Source organism: Hyposmocoma kahamanoa, unplaced genomic scaffold, assembly GCF_003589595.1.
Source record: "Hyposmocoma kahamanoa isolate Upper Pololo Valley unplaced genomic scaffold, ASM358959v1 168, whole genome shotgun sequence".
Taxonomy (NCBI): Eukaryota; Metazoa; Arthropoda; class Insecta; order Lepidoptera; family Cosmopterigidae; genus Hyposmocoma; species Hyposmocoma kahamanoa.
In genome coordinates this window covers 2414154-2436259 of record NW_020653608.1, presented here as the reverse complement: position 1 = coordinate 2436259, position 22106 = coordinate 2414154, and the positions used below count along the sequence as shown (strand labels likewise).

The window sequence follows — 22106 nt, the reverse complement described above, 5'->3', positions numbered from 1 at the left end:
AATAGGTTGACTTGGGACATTTTTTTCGTGGTTTTTGTATTAGACCAGTCGTCCATTTATTTGTAAGTCAATGTAGGTACTGAACGAAAACGATGGGGCCAAAAAATTACCTCTTTTCCTTTTGTTTCGATGTTTCCCAATCATTTTCAATCTTGTTTTACTGTAACGGTAACACAATTTTATTTTATAATTCACGCTAAATAAAATTTCAAAACGTATATATATATATATATCTATATATATAACATAATATACAGTCTTCGAATTAGTTGTGTACTTGTATAATAGTTGATTTCAATTTTATTCTAAAATAGTTTACCTTCAAAATATTCTTGAATTATATTTGTCAATTATTTTTTTCTTGTTATCGTAGACACGATAACCATTGACCTACCAATAAACGATAACTAATTTTGTTTATTAAATTATTTTGTTATACTTCAACTGTTTTTCTTTCCTCGTTATAGTAAAGTGAAAAGTTGCGTGTTTCGCTCGGCAGCAAAGTTGTTTTGCGTCTCGTGCCCTGAAACCCTCCCTACGCTCAGGATTCTATTTTGAACCCACTTGTTTCCCTCGTGGTTCAATTCACTCGCGTCAAACAACAGCTGTACGGCCTTGTATAATAAATAACTATTACAATTATGAAAATTGGTAAAAACAGTAAACTGTCGTAGGAAAGATGTCAAATCGAAGATTTCTTAATGGTAAACTTTTTGAGAAACATTTTAGTACTGATTTTTACTTCAAAATTAAGCACAGCAGCGACTCAGCTTTTTTTTGTATACATTCAATATTTCTTTGTTATCTGCAGGAACACCATGGACACCACCAATTCCAACGAAACGAATTCCACGTCTTGCTGCACAGTGGAATTCGGCACAAAGATCTTTGCTTATTTCAACTTGGTAAGCACTTTTTGATGTTTCTATTTTGCTTTTTACTCGTTTTAAGTTTGTCTTGAGGAGTAACGCTTTAATACAATAGACCTAGTGATATTACAGTCTAAACAAACTTTTTTACGAAAAAAACCAACCTTAAAAATTTGCCTTTTGGCATTTCTCCTAAAACCGCTTTCGCTGTATTCGTTACCTCCCGGTCTCCTCAACAATAATAAAATTGAAACGCATATGTATATCCTGCTGTACACTATTGAATACTTCCTTTCATCTGTTTGCAATTTCCATCATCAGCCAGCTCTAAATAAAAATATTGTCCTCGTCCTCCTCCGTCCTCGCCCTCTTCTTTAAATCCATTACTGTCTACCTCTCTAAACTTCTAAATCTACCTATACCGCTTACTTAAAAAAAATGGCGGTAACTCTTAAACTAAAGTGTTTTGGTATTCTTTTGTTTTTTCGTCTTTTTTGCATTTTAGTCGCGAAAATGAGTGCTAGTGGGAAGAGCAATAACGAAAATACTGTAATAAGATACATTCCAATACGTCATCAGAAGTTCAGCAGACTACTATTAATGTGCCTGGAACAATAATAACATTTTCTTTTAGGAATTGTATTTTATACATTTTAATGTTAATTAATTTCTTTTTAACTCTTTCTATTATACATCGTCCTCTCTTTACTATTTTATTATTTCCTCGCATTGTTTGAGAAAAATTCTATACATGCATCGGCGGGAACGGGGATTGCTTGACTCGTGTTAATACAAGGCCTTGTAACTCATACTCGTCCAACCACCCCTTATTTTCCGGCCTCTGCAATAATGGACTATATACTCTAATTTGCCGCACATAATTAATAATAATAACGCACACACACATAAACCAAAACTCACATACACACTCAATCACGTTATGAAACCATTACAAATAAACCACATTTTTTCGCATACTTACACAATATACTTTACATCATATAAAAATGTAGTACTGACACTTCATCAGATACAAACACAAACACAAAACTTTATAAAACACCAGACACACTTATTCTTGTTTGCTGTTATCAACTGCTTATTAAATAGAGCCATCACTCATCTACTGTGTAGAACTGAATTACCTTCTGAAACACTCATCTACATAATCATTTCAAATGGATAGCAATCTTATAAATTCAAACGAATTAGACGAACTTGCAATAGTGGAGAATTATGCTTGTCCCATTGAACACATTTCAAATTACATAAACATAAGTAACGCAGATCTAAAAATTATTTCCCAAAACATTTGTAGTATATACTGTAACCTTGATGACCTTCTGGCTACATTGACCAAACTCCAGACTAAAGTAGACGTCTTAATTTTAACTGAATGTAGTCTGAATCTCAACAAATCAATTCCCCATATGGATAACTACACTGGTTTCTTTACCACAAAACATATAAATAAATGTGATGGAGTAGTCTTTTATGTAAATAATTGCCTTTCGACTAGTGTTGAAGAGATTATGCTAAAGCAAGCATCATGTTTACAAATTACCGTAAATAACGTAATTATTCTGGGAATCTACCGCTCTCCTTCAAATACAGATGCGGCTGAATTTCTTGACTCTCTTGACAAACATCTCGCAACTATAACCAGTGCTAAAAACGTTGTTATTGCAGGGGATTTAAATATAAACCTCATACCTAAGGTTGACGAACATTCACATGTAGTTAAAAACAGAAATAAGTACCTTAACATGCTAGCAATGCGTGGCATTCTACCTGGCCACAGATTACCTACCAGGAAGAGCAGCTGCTTGGATCATTACATGTTGAAGTTGGATATGACAAATGTATCTGCTGCTGTAGCCGTTCTAGACACAACAGTAACTGACCATTACATGATTTTTCTAAAAATTTCAAATATAATCAACAGAAATAACTTATGCCCCAAAACAAAAACAACTATTAATTATGACAAAGCTTTACTTCTTGTACGAAATAGCAATCTACACGAACTTCTTTTACAAACCAACCCTACTATATTAACTGAACTTTTGATAAATTCTCTAAAGAGATGTTTGTTAGAGAGCACAATATTAAAGCCTATCCCATGTAATGTGCGTCTAATAAAACCTTGGATGACCCTCGGTCTACTTAGATGTATCAGAAATAGGAACGATATGCAAAGTAAGTTGAGAACGGACTTAGATGATGATAATAATATACTCAAAATTACATATAGAAGATACCGAAACTTTGTTACAAATTGTATTAAACAACTAAAACGAAAATATGATAGGGAAAAATTCAATAATGTTCAAAAACATCCGAAAAAGCAATGGCGTGCTATTGATAATTTCACAAATCGCAAAAAGAACAAAAGTATTAGCTCAAAATTATTACAAATTAAATCCTCGCCTATGGAATCAGTTAATTTTGTTAATAATTATTTTTCTAACGTAGGCAGAACATTGGCCGAGAATATTTGTACTGGGCTCCCTAATTCACAACCAAATGCATGTTTGATGAATAACTCCTTTGTTCTTTTAAATACAGACTGCCAAGAAGTTTATTCCACTCTTATGAACCTTAAGGGCGACAGTGCACCTGGGATAATATACCTACCAAATTTCTAAAAATGGCTTCAAAACATGTCGTCCCTATTATTACACACTTGGCTAACCTCTGCTTTGAGCAAGGCATTTTCCCACCAGCATTAAAGTGTGCCATTATAACACCAGTGCACAAGAGTGGAGACAAAAATACTCCCTGTAATTATAGACCCATATCAGTTCTAACAGCTATTTCCAAAATAATTGAAAAGCTGATGAACTCCAGACTAGTGAGCTACTTGAATAGAAATGATATTCTATCAAGTACACAGTACGGTTTCCGCCAAGGTGTATCCACAGAAGATGCAGTATCGACCCTTGCCTCACGAATTGTCACCCAGGTAGACTCTGGAAGGAGATGCGTTGTCGTTTTTCTAGATTTAAAAAATGCATTCGATACCGTTTCAATTCCTATCCTTGTGCGCAGACTTGAGGAAATTGGCATCAGAAGTACACAACTGCAGCTCTTTGGGGACTACCTTCACGACCGGAAACAACGTGTCAAAATAGGCGACGTCGTCAGCGAGGAAGAGGACGTAATTTTTGGCGTTCCACAGGGATCCGTTATGGGACCGACCCTGTTTCTAATTTACATTAATAGTTTATGTAAAATGAAACTAGAAAATGGACACGTCCTCTGCTACGCTGACGACACTGCAGTTGTGTTCACTGGTCATTCGTGGGAATCTGTACGTAACTCTGCAGAAAAGGGACTTCGCAAAATAGCAAACTGGTTTAATTCAAACTTGCTCACTCTTAATATGACAAAAACCAATTACATCTGTTTCACCATAAACAGTACCACTCAGCCCAACAACAATTTTACAATTAAAATCCATACCTGTGCTAATCTCGATACGTGTTCTTGTGAAGCTATAGAAAAAGTCGCGTCTACAAAATATTTGGGCATAGTGGTTGACCAACGATTATCGTGGCACCAGCATATAGAACTGGTAACGGCTAGAGTGAGAAACCTTATATGGATATTTAAAAAACTCAGGCATGTATTAGACAAAAGCCTTATTAGGAGCATTTATATAGCATTGGGGCAATCTGTAATGAGCTACTGCTTGCCAGTTTGGGGCGGAGCAAGTAAAACGAACTTCTTGTACTTAGAAAAGGCTCAGCGATCCTTGTTGAAAGTTATTTATTTTAAACCCTACAAATTCTCCACAGAGGTTCTCTATCAACAAGCAAATGTCCTGACTGTTAGGAAGTTATATGTTTTACACACCATCCTCTGTGTCCACAAAACTTTGCATTTAAATCATGCACTTCTCGACAGACGACGCCATTATCAGGTAGCTGCCGTAACTAGAGTTCGTACCACCTATGCCCAAAGACTATTTGTTGGACTCTCCACTTATCTTTACAATCTTGTTAACAAGACAGCAAATATTTATACGAAAACCTCCCGAGAATGTAAAAAGGCATTAGGTGATTGGCTTAGGATAAAGACATATGATGAAATTGAGGCCCTAATAAAAATGGGTGAATAACTCATTTGTATTATTTACTTAATTAGTCTAATTAAGTTGTCTTATCCCCATACATTTATATGTAAACAACCACATCATAGAAACGTGCGCCCACCAATACACAGAAACACAGGCACTCAAACACACACCAACACACACCAACACAGGCACTCAAAGACACCAACACACAACACACACACACACACACACACACACACACACACACACACACACACACTTAAACTTAGTTCATAGTGTATTTTGTTTTGTTTTTATTCTTTATTTACTGTTAATAAAAATGTAACATTGAGGAGCGGGGCTTCTAACACAAGTAAATTTTACTTACAAGTAGCCCCAACATCGGACATTGTAAAATTATTATCTAGTGAATAAATGAATTTTGAATTTTGAATTTGAACACTCAACATAGCCCCGCACTAGGGAAACCCTGTGTCGCCGGTACCATGGACACACACATAGACAACCACAAATTACACCCAAACTCACGAGAGAAATAAATGTAGCCCATACAAATATTTCTATTTGATGTTTTGACATTCGGCCACCTGGAGTATTTAAAAAGTGTCTTGCGTGTCCAAGAAATAGATTGAGTGTCCTCTAATTTTTAAAATCAGATCTCGAATACAAAATAAGTACTTACTAACTCATTACAACTAAAATTTTCTTCTAGGCCCTCGTAATTGTCTCAACTCTAATATCTTTAATCGCGTTTCTGTACCTGTCGATATACCTGAGAATAATCCTGCCCATGGCGGATGAGGAGCAAACGGATCCACTGCTGTCGGTTCAAATGGCCATTGCCATCATCTCGTTGTTTTTCTTTGCAACGGGTCTTGTCTTTGCTGTACTTCTCTTCTGTGGTGTACGCAAGGTAAAGTACCTATAAGGTAGAAGCTACATTCCCGTAGAGTAATGTGAATCTTGGTAAAACCATGAAGTACCTAAAATTAATATCCATTGTAGACGACTTATAGGTCATTGTGAGACCTATACTGTACAACACGGTTTAAAGTACAACGAGAAAAAGAGTGAGTTCTTGCTGTTTAAGGGTAAAATTAAAGAACCAGCATATGTACCACCAATACTTTTGAATGGGATACCTTTGAGGCGTGTTGCACGGTACCTAAAGTACTTAGGACACATTGTGACAGAGGACTTAAAGGATGATCACTCAGCGCAGGGCGTTGTCGGTTCGAAACTATATGTTGGCTCATAGATTCACAAGGTGTACGACTGGAGTGAAGCTCCACACTCTTTAGAGCATAATGCCAGAGCTTCTACACATGTGCTCTATGGTCCAACTTTACGCTGAGATCGTACGGCGCCTTGCGAGTCCAGTATAATAATACCTTCAGGGCCTTGTTGAAGCTTCCCCGTTTTTGTAGCGTATCTGGCATGTTTGCGGGTGCTGGCATGGATAATTTCTATGCCATCATGGGCAAAATGTCCACTTCGTTAGTACGAAGGTTGAGGGGTAGCAGCAACGAGATCCTGGAGATGATAGTAGACAGGATGGATGCAGCTGTGTTACGGAGGTTCAGTTGCATGTTCTACGTTTGAGTCAGTGAACCACCTGGGCGGCTGGGTTTGTCCTGTTTGTTATATTTAGGTATTATTTTTGTAATTGAGTACTAATTCTAATACTACATAGTTCTAAGGTGTCATGTTACTAACTAACTTGTATGGACTACATTGTCTGAAATGAATTATTTTTATTTTATTATTTATTTTTTATTCTATTTATTGTTATTTTCAGCAAAAGCCGGAATACATTAAAGCGTACTTCGTGTACGGAGTAGTTGTGGTGATGCTATCCCAGTTGTCTGCAAACGTCTTTGGGGGTGCTATGTCGGTAATTGGACTCATCATTAGTGTTTCGGCCTTCGTTGTTTGCGGTGAGTTTAAATGCATTATGAAAGCCATTAGGTGGTACGACTAAAACCCGTTTTGACATGAATCTGTCGTATCTATTACTTCACACCAATAAAACAAAGCCAAAGAAAAATAAGAGACGAAAAGCACTCAAAATATTTTCATACCGATATTGTATTAGGTTCTGTAACTTACTATATTATCGATTTTGTATTTATAATTTCCATAGATGTGGCCTTCCCCAAGAAGAGAAATTTCGACAAAAATACTTTGATACTCAACTTTTGTTTTATAAGATTTCATTACCCTTACAACTACTTTTACAGGATAGATTTAAATATGATCAACTAGATGCCAATTAAATGTTTCCATATACATATACCACAACATTATACACATAACGTTTTGGTATTTAGGTCGTCGTCAAGACGTACCTACTACCTTTGTTGTCAGAAATAAAAAAAAGTTTATACGAACAGAGTATGTTGTCTAACTTAGAAAATTGGTCGAAACGCAGCAAGCGGAGCGAGCAATTTAATTAAGGTGTAGTGTTGTCTGTATGATATAATTAACATCTTGAATGAATATAAAAAAACGGTGAAATAAGAAAAAAATAGAAATATTAGAAAGACTGTAGCGCTTCGGTAGGGGATCGACATTCCGCAGCTTAATTTATAGTCTTTTTGGGATACCTTCAGTCGTGATAAGTTCATGAAAATCGACCCCATAGAAAAACGTCATAGAACAGTTTCAGAATCAAACCGGGTGGGTTTACGAGTGTTTGAAATTGTTTGTAAATGAATGAAGTACTGAGTAAGTTGTTTTGTCCACAGTACTCTACTCTTTGATCCTATTGATGATCAGGAAGACATACCGGAAATATGAAACGCTGCACAGCCAGTTGGAGCACAAGGATCTCGAAGAAAAGGCTTAAGAAATATCTGGTTTTAACCAAAGAAATAATCGTCGATGTGATGAATTTTGATCTTAAAATAATTGTATTTGCTTGCTTTGTTTCCGACTAAAAATCTGGGCTTGGTATTGTTTACTATTGCAGGTTCGATATTGTAAAAAAATTTGCAAGCAGGTATTAAGTAATCGCGTTTGAACGAATTTTAGAATTAGTGATATTGTCCGATTCTAGTAGATACCTACGTCGAAGAGTCAATAATTCAATAGTTGAAATAAAAGTATAGATAATTTGTGTTTAGTATACATTGACTTACAAATAAATGGACGACGGGTCTAATACAAAAACCACGAAAAAAATGTCCCAAGTCAACCTATTTAAACGTAGTGACATGTAAAGGAATATGAAAAAGCTAAAACGTTTAATTTAAATTGTAATGTCATCGCAGTACTGTCTAATTTCGCTTGCTTCGCTGTCAGTCGAACAAACGAAGACTAAAGCGTGAATGACGCTCTGTATACGATTTTAACGTCCTATAAGTTCGGACACTTTTTAGCGCGGCCCAGACGTCCATATAATTGTAAGTCAATGTTAGTATATTTAACTCTTGCACAGTATGGAACAAGAGTGAGTGAGTAAAAAGGACTGCTGAAGAACTATTCATATACAATAATTTATTTCTTTGTGATGTACAGGACATGAATTAGTTAAAAGAAATGCATTTTGAATCACTGTGATCCGCCTCGCGGCTTATAAAGTTTTCATAGATTCGTTTGTCACGCAGTCCGATAAAATATGATGACATTTATTACGTTTGTGGAATTAAAAAAATAAGAACACAGTAAATTTTATTAAAAATCTCCGTCATCAATCATTGAGGTAATTAAATAACAATTTCTTAAGTTATGCATAATTCTTGCAATTTCTAACTTCTCGTGGAAATTTGTTGTAGACATTCCAAGTTATACAATTACACTCTTTTGAAGTGGAGCAGTTTTTCATGGTCTAATTTGTAGTAGATCGACGGCGAGCCCGTGTGACGTATTGAAACTAACTATTGAACTGGTAGATGTCGCTACGATGCTACGAATTCAAAAGGAGGAAAAACAAATTCCATACTTGTTGTGAAATCTTGAGAACACTTAGGTATCTAAGAAGTACGATGGCTGGTACTCTTACCCCATCAGACTATAATTGCTAATTGAGGGTGGTAAGGTGCAAAATAAAGTTTAGCGAGAGCATCCTGTCATGCATGAATGATCCATAAAGGTGAAAATCACGGCGCAGCTTTACCAACGTTGCAGCAAAAATATGTATCGAGTACGTTTTAATATTTTATTTTGCCGTATTCTCTCTTGAATAGTAGGTAATATTAAAAAAAAAGTCATTACTGGCTGATTTAATTGTGACTAATACTTATTCATAGTTTACCAATTTATACATTTTCGTTATTTATAAATACTCGTTTAAAGCAGTACAGGTGTTCAATATCACAAACTTTTAAATGGCGCCTTTAAAATTTACGGGAAGTCGAGATTGTTTTATTTATGTGTATATAGTTGTTGTCTATGCCTAATTTTAAATACATACGCTCTGGGATGGGACACCGTGCAGGCCAACAAGAATCTCAATTTTTTTTTACTTTCTCTTTGATTAATGATTACTTAGACAGATAGGCATGATTATAATGAAGTGTTTCTTAACATTCTGACATTAAAACTTACTATTGTGTGTGCCGAATTCATAATCTTGGTACTTACATCATTTAGTGTCTCGAATCGTCTGTCTTTATTTAAAAGTACCTGTTGTTTACAAAATTCATGTTTGTAATTGCGATACATCGAGTATATAACCAGAAAAGAAAAATCCCTGGCAATTCATTAGGTAAATGGGCCTTATATCGCTTTTAAATATAAACTTCGATTGCGCTGAAATTACAAATTAGAAAACTGATATAGTATAGCGCCAACAACTGACCTGTGTGTACGTCTCTGTATATTCCAAAAATATTCTGGATTTATTGTAATAAAGATGATATCTCTAACAATGGGGTTCCATGCGGTGGTGTGGGAAAAACAGCAACACATCTAGTTACAAAATAAACGGATATATTATTAAATGGATAATAATATTTAATATTTATGGATAATACAAATATTAAATTAACACCCGTCAATTGCTTCGAATTCGGGCTGACCAATCGGAGCGCAGTTGTCACAGTAATGATTTGGCAGAATCTTAGGGCAGAATAGTTTTCAAACAAATTAAATGACATTTCGTGTCTATACCTGGTCATACACTCAATGTATCGGCCACACTTAAGTAAGTAGAATAGAGATCAATTTATCTCTAAGAGAATGTTAATTAAACGTGTTATTTTAATTAAAAGTTTCATAAAAAAGCTGTTATAATTATTTTTATAATTATTACTAAAAAATCCCTAGACTAGATTTTTTCTGTATCTCCAGTAATGAACACCAAAACTCCACTGATTAACTAACCAGTAATGGACACTCACCAATAAAGCACACCCAGTAATTGATACTTACCACAAGAAACGTGTTACTATGATACAAAATTTTGTCTTAAATCTAATAAGATTTGAGACAAAAATTTTCTAATAAGAAATGATTTTAAAAATCAGTACAGTGTACTAAAAAACCGACCTCAAAAGTCATTCATCCCCTAGTTTACCCTTAGAGGTGGAATAATTTCTTCAAATTTAAATGGGACCACATCTGAGGTAGCCTCTTTCCAACACAAGAAGAATCATCGAAATCGGTTCACAAATGCCGAGTTATCGCGTAACATACTTATATAAAAAACCATACAATCGAATTTTGAACCTCCTCCTTATATTGAAGTCGGTTAAAAAGATGACGAACACTGGTGCTTGTCAGTTACTGGCGCCACCACCTGCCTAAATTGTTTATTAAATTTGGCCATACATATATAATTACATGTATTTAATACACATATATTTTTTTCTGACATTTTGCTATTTATGTATAAATTTTCAATTGAAAATTGTTGTTTTATTTAATTTGCCTAATCCGTGCAGATTCCAGAGATATTTCAGAGAACTAAAGTGACCGACATAGCTCGCAAAACCAGTAAGCTTAAGTAGCAGTGGGCCGGGCATGTCTACTGGAGCAGACTTGTTCTGGAATGGCGACCACGTCAAGAAAAACCTAGTGTGGGACCATTGTGGGACGCCCTGCAGCAAGATGGACGGACGACCTGAACAAGGTGGCCAGCAGTGGCTGGGTGCGGGCGCCCCTAGACCGGGAAAGTTGGCGTTGGTTCTTTAAAATAACAAGCTAAAAAACTAAATTATGAGTGACCCGGACATATCATGCCGATGCACCCAGACATAGGTATTTATGTGCTAGTATCAAACCCAATGGGTGATCAATCCCTCCCTCTCTCCTTAATGATAACTGAAAGGCATACTTTGGAAGCTCTCGTCAAAACGAATAATTTGAGCCCAAACACAAGGTAGCTGCTGTATATTGTTCACAAGCAGTTACCAATATCAGGTGTTGTATTTGATTGTCCTGTGACATGATTACGACAAATGGAAAGATGAAGACGACCTTTGATTTGTGAGAATTCAACAAACACACTGCACATGCCTATAACATTTGAGTATTTTCCTCGATTTCCATAGGTTCCCCTCATCAGATTCTGACTTGGTGACAAGGGCTTATCTCGAAAGTATATCCTGTTTTGTTGTTTAGTACAAGGTTTTCTATAGTTTTACTTCGTCCTGGGAAGCACTGCAACTTAATTATTTCTGCTGTTGAGCAGTAAAGTGATCATTATTGAGTTCCTGTTTTGAAGGGTATTGGTGAAACTATAGACACACGAAAATTTGTCAACTTTATATGTTAGAGTGGCACTGCGTCTCAGGTTTTTGCGGTTTAGAGCTGTGAGTGTCAGTGCAACTGTTATGGATAGGCGTGCCGCTAAGCACCAAGCCCACGACTTGTTCGTTCGTCCCTTCACTTGATATCATGAAAAAGAAGTCAATGAGTGTTTGTCAAACATTATATATGTCAAATTAAATGGGCAGTGTTAGCCTAGCGCGATAACGATTGCTTCTGAAATGCAGATTTCGAATCCTTGTGACAGCGTGCACCTATGGCATTTATTTTGAATTTAAAAAAAAAATATTTTCCTACCATCCCCCCGATATTTATTATTCGGGGTCCTTGAATACATGTGTTTTCTATGTATGTTTCTTTGTTATTTTATTTTTTAATTTATTTCGGATTCATTTGCGGATGTTTAGTAGTAATACCTCTCGTTTAACGGATGCAGGAAAACATGTGACGTGATGTAACCTACACGTCGAGGAAAGTTAACAAATCTTAGAAAATGTGTAAAGATCCCAACTCGCATTCGGTCAACGCAGCGGAGGCAGAAAGCCTCACCGCAGACGAGCCACGTGTCTTTTTTTGTTTACGGGGGAAATGCAAGCATAGCCTCGAGCACGAGGAGGCTCAAGGGTTTTGCGGGACTAACCCTGCAGGTGGAGGGCATACCCACTAAAACCCTCCCGGCTTACCCTCTTGACCAGGTGTTGTGGGCGCAGTGCGTCTCGCAGATTCACCACTAGGACGCGACGCCCCCGGCCAGCCCGGTTTCCACCAGGATTCCCGCGCTAGAGAGCGGAGAAACGGCTCACTTGACCCATCCCCCCAGACATACCTTTCTAATTTGTGCCCCAGACGGGTAGCAGTGCGTAGCAGTGAGACGTATAAGGAGTTAATGAAATGATTAAATTAAACGATAATCTATGTATAATTGTTTATACATTTTATTTCTTACACAAGTATAAATGTATATAATAAATTCCTTAGGCTCAATTTATATTGCGGCGGAACTGAATGGAAGCGAATTTTTGTAACGATATTGTATGTAGTATAATGAACTTTATGGTCAATTGTGTTTCGTACAAACTAGATACGAGCCAAAATCTGCCGCGGAATGTGCGAGCTTCTCGAGAATAATAATCATATTTTGAAATAAATCTAATAGTTTAATAGGAAAAATCTCTGGCGTTCTATATAGAATCAATTTCATCATTTAATGTTCTTAAGTGATTTCCCGAATCCCAAAAAGGTTCAGGACCCCGATTCAAAACTCTTCCATATCTTAACGAAATCGTTCGGTTGGATATCGCTCTCGAATCGAAGGGCGCTTTCCGAGCTATTCAGAACATTCGAGTTAAACGTACGATGTCTTTATCTAACAACGTTTATGGAGTTAGTCGGCACATATGGATTATACGAAAAATCTAGTAATCGTACGGGTGTGACGTCATTTCGGTTCGGTTTCGAATACGACAGTTTGACGTTCGATTCGGTTATTGTGAATAAAAATGAAAAGAAATCGTACGATATCTACGATATCGACTCGGTCGACAACAGAGTTATTGTAAGTTTCTGAATAAAAAATATTGTCGTAAGGCAGTCTCCATTTTCTGCCTATGTTCCTTGAAGTTTAGGTAAAAAAACTCTACCTATTCCGATCCCTGCCCATGTCCGCAATGACGCAACAGACAAGACGAATAGGAGAGAGAGATAGGCGCTACCGATCTTTCTACCTATTGCGATAATTTTTATTAGTTCCTACTCTCTTTTCTTATTTTCGGAACGGTTGTGTTTCTGTTGACAACAATGCTTTCTGAATTAACTGCAAACTCTTGTCATAGAAGTATTATGCACAGGTCGTACGTATATCATGTAGATTATCAATCAATCTTGGCTCTTAGAAGTAAGTGATTCAACGTGCCTGAAAGAGAAAATAATATATATACACGGTCAATGTATGCACGACGTCATACTGGCGACACTGTAATAAGAAGGTTTGGCACGGAAGACTATTTTTATAATATTTACCCTACGTCTGTAGAGCAGACGTGTCGTGTGTGTTTTAATTCATTCAAAGTGGTTTCATTTTATTTTCTTCCGTACAAAAGTAAGTAACAAATTCTGGTAGCAATAAAACTGCTCCAAAGCACATTACACTCAATATTGTGAAATTGAGAAAACACGATTTAATTAATATATCTTATTGCGCATAATGTAATTATTTTATATAGTACATAATATTTAGTTATCCACTCTTAACGAAAACATAATAAATATTGGTTACGTTCAGTAATTTTTTGAATTTTCAAATCGTTACGGCAGTACCTATTCGGTTTCATGTGCATTATTATGCTGTTTTCATTTTTTACAATTAATAGTATTTTATGCAATCGTTGCATAATGAGGATTCTTAGGGTCGTATTCCAGAACTCTACTCAATGCTCAAGTCAGGACTTGAGTATGATTTCTAGTGCTTTAAATATGTACGACCCTTAAAGTCGAGCTCTGTGTTTATGCCTGTTTATTATTATGGCCTAAATAATAGGTACGAGATTTTAAGACCTAATTATGTGATGATTGCATATAATACTTTTTGTACGACTAAATAAAATAATGAAATAGAACCAATATTTATGTATATTTTGCTAACAGTCCATGACAACAAATGCATTTATTTAAAATAAATGTTAACCCTTAGAATAATAACACATAGAATGATAGTTTCATATCAGACGAACTGTCACAAGTGAGGCAAAAATCAAATTCATGTAGGCTAGTTTTAGTAGTAGGTTATATTTCGGTTTTAGTGAATATTTATATATAAAAAAAAGTTGAAATGCGTTACTTCCTTGTGGAATGTAATGTTAGTATCTATTTTATGTTTGTCTGACGTATTTTTAAACTAATTTACCGCACATTTCGTAATTTTTAGCTAAAATTTTTGAGATGTTCGCGGTGCAAGTTGACCCTGAGCACTGAAGGCCCGCCCGCTCGTGTAGGCCCATTGGGAGCGGTTCAATTTGCCTCACTTAGCGTGTGCGGACTAGGTTTCTATGCGTTATTATTCTAAGTTTTAACCCATTTATAAAGGTAGGCAAAGGTTCCACCACACAGCCTCTTCATATATGAAGACGAAAGCTAAACAAACGCTTTAAAACAAAAACCAAAGAGAATAAAAGTGGCCAAGTACCGCTTATATTTTTAACTAATAATTGCGTTATTATTCTAAGCTAATAATGTTTTTTATACATATAAATGGCCTGGTTTTACGCCAAACCTATCAGGGGTCAGTATAGCGTTTGAGTAGCGTCCTAATTGGTATTTTAAATAGCAAAAACGCGACGTTCCTTTTTGAAACTCATTAAATTCCTGTGTCCAGTACTTTATTGTTCATTATAGTTCTGTGTACGAAACTTTAATGAAAATTTTCAGCTCTCTGGTGAGTACCACAGACAATAGAATTTTGATTCAGAACTAAAAAGAGCGCCTATAAGATATAAATAATTATGAGATTACAATTGATAGATTAAGCTACTGGAGTAGAAGATACTAATTTTTCTGTTGTACAGACTACTATTCCACTAGTATGTATTGTGTTTTCACAATATGTTTTGATTATTTAATAGGTACTTTGCATAGGCACCATACTTACTTAGTTATAAAATTAAAAGAAAAACTTTATTATTACCCGACTGCGTCAGAAGGAGGGTTATGTTTTTCGAATATATGTATGTCCATTACCATGTCACGTTCTACAGCCTATACGGGTTGAAGGATTTTGATATACGGTGTGTCGTTAGATCCGTCTTGATTATGGGAGTGTCATAGGCTATAAAAAATCAATCAAAATAGAGTGACAAGGGTACATTTTTTTGGTGTGATTATTTATTTAGATTACATTTGTCCATCTCCTAAGGACAACGAGCAGTAACCATTTTTGTCTTTCAAAATTTAGTATCATATCATTACGTTGTTAATAATTTTTTATTTAGTCGAATTGTTATAACTTTTTAATTTCTTTTTTTTTTAAATATTTTTGAAAACCAATTTCTGTTAAAAATATTTAATTTATTTGCAGGTTTCATAAATTGTCGACAAAAATCATGTATGACAAAAGTCGTCTCGCGCCCGAATTTGGAACTAAAATCTTCGCTTATTTCAACTTGGTTAGAATTTTTCTTTAAAAATATCTGTTACGTATTATACAATTTCAAAATGTTCGTTCAACTCGCATTTTTCGTTTGAAGACTCAATGTTTTTTAAGCTGTCTAGGTCAATGCCTTAAAATTTGGTATACTAAGGGAATTCGACGACATTCAATAATATAATAAACTAAAATTGTACTAGGAAGACCCTGTATCGCGGTTGCCATGGACACACATAGACATCCACAAATTACACCCAAACTTACGAGAGAAGTAAATGTCGGCCATATAAATATTTTTCCCGGCCCAGGAGTCGAACCCAGGACCTCTGCGTCGCAGAACAGCATGATAACAGTCAAAGATATGGTAACCTCCATCTGATGCTGCAACCGGGACGGTCTGCAGACCACCCAGCTCCTCAAGCACTTACAGTAGAATATGTTTGGGCTCATTTGAATTGGCCTCCACAAGTTATTGGCTAACAGATGGTGACTTTATGGAATAGAGTATTTTATCCCGGTTTTTAAAAATTTTAGTTTAAGTTTTATTATGTTTTTTATCCGACAATGACGAATTCAAAGGAAGTCTTTGTAGCTGCAGAGCTGAGCTGCCTTGTGAAAGAGTTTGTCTAGGGAAATAGCTGCTGGCACTTTACCTACTTTTAGGTAAGGTATGTGAGAGGTACTGTGTTTCGGTTTTGAAGAATAAGGGTGCTGATGCTGGTGGAAATTACAGGCACATGGGACTTGTCAACTTATGTCTCAAAAGGTGGCGCAGTGGCAGTGCCCATAAGACATTTGCGATTTAAAGCTCTGAATGGCACTGCAATTGTTATGGACAAGCGTGTCGCTTACCACCAGACGCACGACTTCTTCGTCCCGTCGCTTGGTATAAAAAAAGTCTATATATATGACATGAAGGAAAACATGATGACGAAAGAAAGGAGCAAATGCTCTTCGAAGCCATACTGGTGGTGGTGGACTATGATATCAACCTTTGGAGCCCTGTAATGGAATGTACCTACGGATTTTTATTTATTTTTTAATATTTTTCAGGTCTTAGTAGCTTTGTCTTCCGTGGTCGCATATGGTGTTGCAATATTTTATATATTTTTGTTTATCGTAATCCAAATTTTCGACATGAATGCCGCAATATTCCTGGCCCTGTTACTGCTTGCACCTACAATTGCATTAATATTTGCTGTCATCTTGTTTGTTGGAGTTAACAATGTAAGTACGCACAAGAATAACTCTCTACTACTCATTTTCTATTGAGCCAGTATATTGTACGACTCTACTGACAAGTGGTTACTCCGCGTGCAAATCTCGCGCGTATATGCATCAAGAATTATTTATTAAAAAAAGTGATGAATGACCATTCCAATAGTCATTGAAAACATAGGGAAAAAAGAAATCAAATTTCATTTCCTATAAACAAGTGTGTTTTAAGAACTGAATATATATTTTTCATTTCAGGAAAAGCCGAAGTTTTTACGCGCATACATTATCTACGGCGTCGTGGTGATATTGCTTAGCACTGTTAGCTCATTCTTGATGACATTTGTCCCTTCTCTATGCTCTTTATTGTTCGAGGACGTTTGCGCGTACCCACCGGCATTTGCAGGAGTTTTACTCGTTTGTGGTATGTAAAATAAACATCATCATCCTATTTAAGAGCCAGGCTCTTGTCAGTGTAGCCTCGTCCACTCTTCACGGTTCATAGCCAGCTCTTTGATTGACCTCTCTAAAGCTGCTAATTTTGATCTTCTTTTTTGTTTATTACAAACAAATAAACCCATTACCACATATTCAAGGCGATAGCTGTGTAGTTGAAGGGTTGATGAGAAATTTAACGAAAACCTAAATGTATACGTATGATATGTAGGTACTCTTCGGAATGATGCAGAGTACCTTTCTTTGAGAGCTAAGTTTAAGGAAATTGACATTCTTATACTAGCGTCACGATACGTTTATGAAACGGTAATTTATGTTAAGCAGAACAGTAACTTATTTATGAAAGATAGTCACAGAAAACATTAATAGGAGGAATAAAAATAAACTGGCCGTTATCGATAGTCGTCTTCACGAAGTCACAAATTCATTTAAGGGGCTATGTAACAAGATTCCGGTTGATACAAAAATTTTTATTAAATTAATAATAACAATAATAATAACCTTTAAAATAATAATAACCTTTATATTAAAGGTTATTATTATACTACTTCTGAGTACTTGGATGACAAAAATCCGTAATAGTGACCCATTTAGCTTGTGCAGGTATTCCCGATCTAAGATGTTTGAAGAAATATTGCAAATGATAAATGTATTCAAATATACCTATATTTACAAAGAGCAACCCCTAGTTTCTTGCTCATTCTTCTCAGGGGAATCTGCCTTACGAATGAGCGGTAAAGTTTAACCGATGTGACGATTTCAAGTGTAACATGCTTACTCATGAAATAATTTAGATTTTTTTAATGCTTAGGGGGAAAATAGATTTTGTTCTTATATAAAGTTTAAAACTTGATAAAGTCACACACAATTTGTGATGTATTACATAAACAAAGTATATTAACAACTGGTTTTTTTTCGCCTTCAGTTTAACCAGGATTCCCCGTATTACCACATTCTGATTAATTATTATTAACTTTCTGTAAATGCCGTTACTGTTCATGAACGGGTTAAAGTGTAGCAGCGCGCACAGATTTTTCACCTACAGCACGCTTTTGGCGGAAATGCTCAGTACGTCCTGCAGCTTGATTTTGATTGCCTCCCGATCGGAAACTGCGGCTTTTTCGAGTCGAGGCGCATAATTGCGATGCTTTTCTTTTTTTTCTAATGTAAGTGTGTATTTGACCTCCATCTCATGGAAATTGACTTGACTTGACGTGACGATGAGGTCGACGATGGAGCATGTACACCTAGATAATGCCTATTCACTCTCGCTTTGAAAAGGTCCAAGTTATAACGTTCAGGGAACAAGTCTGCAGGCAGGGAATTCCACTCCATAGCCGTTCGCCATATAAATGTGGATGCGTAACGCTTCCTGCGAATCTTTGGAATATCCACAACATAGGGGTGGAAGCCAAGCCTACGCCTAGTCCCCCGGTGATGGAAAGGGGAAGGCGGAATCAAATCGTGTAATTCCATCGCACACTCTCCGTGATATATCCTGTAAAATACCGATAAGCAGAATTCACAACTGGCCGGTCGGAAACTTTTGACATTTCTAATCGGAACAACAGTTGATTTAACTCACAAATTAGAAAGATACTTATAGTAGGAATCAGGTTCATCTTCTCGTTCAGTAAACCCGTCTGACTTCGAGACGAGATTCCGGTTTGAATCAAAATCAGGATGCTGAACCGAGGCCCACTACTTAATTAATTTTCAATACAGGTTTCCTCGGTCCTTACATAAGAAATCCCACCTGGATTGAAAGTTATAGGTACTCTATAAATAGATGGTTCTATTCGTGACAACCATTTTGGTCTTTCTATTGAATTTGTGAAAAACATTTTCATTACAATCTACTGCTGCCTTTATTAATTTTTCATCTTGTTCACAGTTATATACAGCCTCGTCCTGTTCATGGTTGGGAAAACGTATGGTAAATTCAAGGAAGCGAGAAATCATGGATTAATCCAAATTAATCCCCCAGGGTATCCGTGTGGACAAAAAATCGACATAAGTTCCCCAGGTTATTGTAGCAGGGGATTCAAATGGACGGAGGGCAAATATTTTACACCTGAAATAAATCTAGAAAAAAAAGGTCCTGTCTAGAATATAATCGAAAACCTCTCTATGTGATATATAGTACCTAATAACTACTAACTATAACTCACTATACTTTTAGAGACAAAACTCATTGTGCCATAAGATATTTATATTGTAATTTATGCTTGTGTAAGAAATAAAATGTACAATAATTATACGTAGATATTTTCGTTTAACTTAATCATCATTTCATTAACTCCTTATACGTCCCACTGCTACGTACGTCTCCTGAGGGGACGGGGATCCCCTGCCCGCATTTCACGGTCTCGTCCGTCTGGGGGGATGGGTCGAGTGAAGCGACCCTCCTTTCTCAAGCGCGAGAACTTTGGTGAAAACCGAGGTGGCCAGTGGAGGGGTGTCGTAATGGTGAATCTGCCGACGCACAATAAATGGAGTCGCACGGCACCCACAACACCTGGCCAAGAGGGTAAGCAGGAGATTTTAGTAGGTATGCCCTCTATGAAGGGTTAGTCCCACATAACCCTTGCTCGCGTCCTCAAGCTCGAGGCTATGCATAAACCATTCCCTTCCACTAGCAAAAAAAAAAGGTACGGGTCTCCTCTGCGGTGAGGATTTAAGCCTCCGTCTGTTGGGGTCTTCCCACATTTTTCAAGTTTTATTTCTAGTCGTTATAATTAGTTTTTTTTTTTGCTATTTTTGTCTATTCTGTTTAATGTTATATTGTTTTTTGTATTTTCTGTTTTGTTTTTAATTATTTTTATTTTATTTTGTTTGTCTATGTGTTTATAAAATTTTTTTGTAACTATGTGTTGTGGCGTTGCAATAAATGTCTATTATATTCTATTCAAATACCTGACATTAAAAGTTTCATGAGCAATGAAATCATTAAACAGTCGCAGGAAAAAACTACAACACTATTTATTATTCTATGAACTCACAAGTTATTAGTTCCCTTATTTAACGAATGAAATTCATTATAATTAGTAGGTAATGTAATGACATAAGATCTAAAACAATTATAACGCTAATTGAGACTAATGCTCCGCAGACATTCCGAACGTATCTTCTTATAAATACATTTACATACGTATTTTTAGTCCAAGAAGACGTAACATTTATTTTCTCACTCCTTCGCACACTTGTTTACAAACAAACTTAACCTCGATGATGATAACTGTGGAGTTCGAACTCTGATAAACGATACGTTGACAATAAGGAAAATGCGTCGGGCCTTTGTGTACAACATTCTGCACTATTAGTTCTCGGAATCCCAAACAAAATTACACGTGTTGGCGATGTGTGTACGGTACAAATAATCAACATTGATTCAACTTTATGTTGGTTTCGTTGGGTTTAAATTTCCAATACCGACTAGGTGAATGTCTTAATGCGAGTGCGTGTGGGTGTACGCGGTAAAAGAACATTACCAGCTATTTTAAGAAGGTCTCTACCGATGGATGAAAACGTAGATATAGTATAGCGATGACCTATGCAGCGATATTTCAATTCATATGAAGTGAATTTTCAAAGGAATTTTCGACCTAGGAAAACCGGTATGCAAGCCACTCGACCACGGAGGTCATCTGATAAAACGTCAAATAAAAAAATAAAAATCTTAAAACGGAGTGGTTTGAGTAACGGGAGAAATTTAAGGGCATTAGCGAAAACCGGGTTGAAAGAGAAGGATCTTCAACAATGGTAATATTAATAGAAAACGACGATTCTAACAACGACAAGTATACCAAAAAGAATAGTGAAGTTTTGATTATGTAGGGAGTCAAAGTGCGAATGCGGTACAGAGACGGGAAAAAATAAGTTAATCTAACCATTATGAATTGTATAAGTATTCTACATTTTATGTACAGAAACATTCTAGGTATTGACATCAAAAACATATTTAGTGTTTTGTTTACGATCTAACTCTGCGTTTGGGGAAATACAAACTGAAATCACAGATTAGCAAATATACCAAATGGTGTTCGGTGTAAACAGCTTCTAATAATAAGTTGCCGTCTGTAACTGTAATAAAAAAGACGTAAGAAATAAATACAGGAGAGTTTAAATTTAATAACTTCAGCAATTGCACAATTTTACCTTCAGTGTCCAATAATATTTTATGCAAACGATGCTAATGATGTACTCAAAGCTGAGTACTGTAATTTATTTATTCATTAGTTATAAATAGGTACTGGATACTAGAATAGGTGCGAGAAAAACGGGTACGAGATTTTAAGTAACAATAATCTCAGTACCTACTCATTGAAATTACACCTATTCGCCAAGTTTTATTGAAATCGATTACCGGAAAGTGCGCGAAACAGGATTCATCCCCTATTTTGCCACCCTTAGAGGTGAAATATTTTCTTCAAATTTAAATGGGACCATCGGTTCACAAATGCGTGAGTTATCGCGTAACATACATACAAAAAAAAAGACGCGTGTGACGACAGACGCACAATGTAACGCGAGTGTACCATGACATTTATTTATTTATTTATTTTATTTATTTATTTTTATTAAGCATACATTACAGACTAAAGTCATTGATTACACGTAATTTAGGTTAACAAGG

The 22106-nt window shown here is 36.1% G+C and overlaps 2 protein-coding genes across 2 annotated transcripts; both read left to right on the top strand.

Moving 5' to 3' along the window:
* Nucleotides 1-836: 836 nt before the first annotated feature.
* On the top strand, nucleotides 837-8142 carry LOC113225622. Its single transcript, XM_026457981.1, has 4 exons — nucleotides 837-905; nucleotides 5663-5863; nucleotides 6749-6887; nucleotides 7698-8142. The coding sequence occupies exons 2-4, from the start codon at nucleotides 5741-5743 to the stop codon at nucleotides 7796-7798; spliced, it is 363 nt and encodes a 120-aa protein (XP_026313766.1). The 5' UTR covers nucleotides 837-905; nucleotides 5663-5740; the 3' UTR covers nucleotides 7799-8142.
* A 5564-nt stretch (nucleotides 8143-13706) lies between these two features.
* LOC113225621 lies at nucleotides 13707-19709 on the top strand. The gene is made up of 5 exons (XM_026457980.1): nucleotides 13707-13759; nucleotides 15731-15818; nucleotides 16853-17026; nucleotides 17273-17438; nucleotides 19365-19709. Exons 2-5 carry the CDS (start codon nucleotides 15756-15758, stop codon nucleotides 19577-19579), a joined length of 618 nt encoding a protein of 205 aa, XP_026313765.1. The 5' UTR covers nucleotides 13707-13759; nucleotides 15731-15755; the 3' UTR covers nucleotides 19580-19709.
* The last annotated feature ends 2397 nt before the right edge of the window (nucleotides 19710-22106 follow it).

Coding starts and splice junctions, on each gene's coding strand:
- LOC113225622 (XM_026457981.1), top strand. CDS start 5,741: ATGGCGGATGAGGAGCAAACGGATCCACTGCTGTCGGTTCAAATGGCC. Junction 5,864..6,748: donor TCTTCTGTGGTGTACGCAAG/GTAAAGTACCTA, acceptor TGTTATTTTCAG/CAAAAGCCGGAATACATTAA. Junction 6,888..7,697: donor TTCGGCCTTCGTTGTTTGCG/GTGAGTTTAAAT, acceptor TTTTGTCCACAG/TACTCTACTCTTTGATCCTA.
- LOC113225621 (XM_026457980.1), top strand. CDS start 15,756: ATGTATGACAAAAGTCGTCTCGCGCCCGAATTTGGAACTAAAATCTTC. Junction 15,819..16,852: donor TCTTCGCTTATTTCAACTTG/GTTAGAATTTTT, acceptor AATATTTTTCAG/GTCTTAGTAGCTTTGTCTTC. Junction 17,439..19,364: donor AGGAGTTTTACTCGTTTGTG/GTATGTAAAATA, acceptor TCTTGTTCACAG/TTATATACAGCCTCGTCCTG.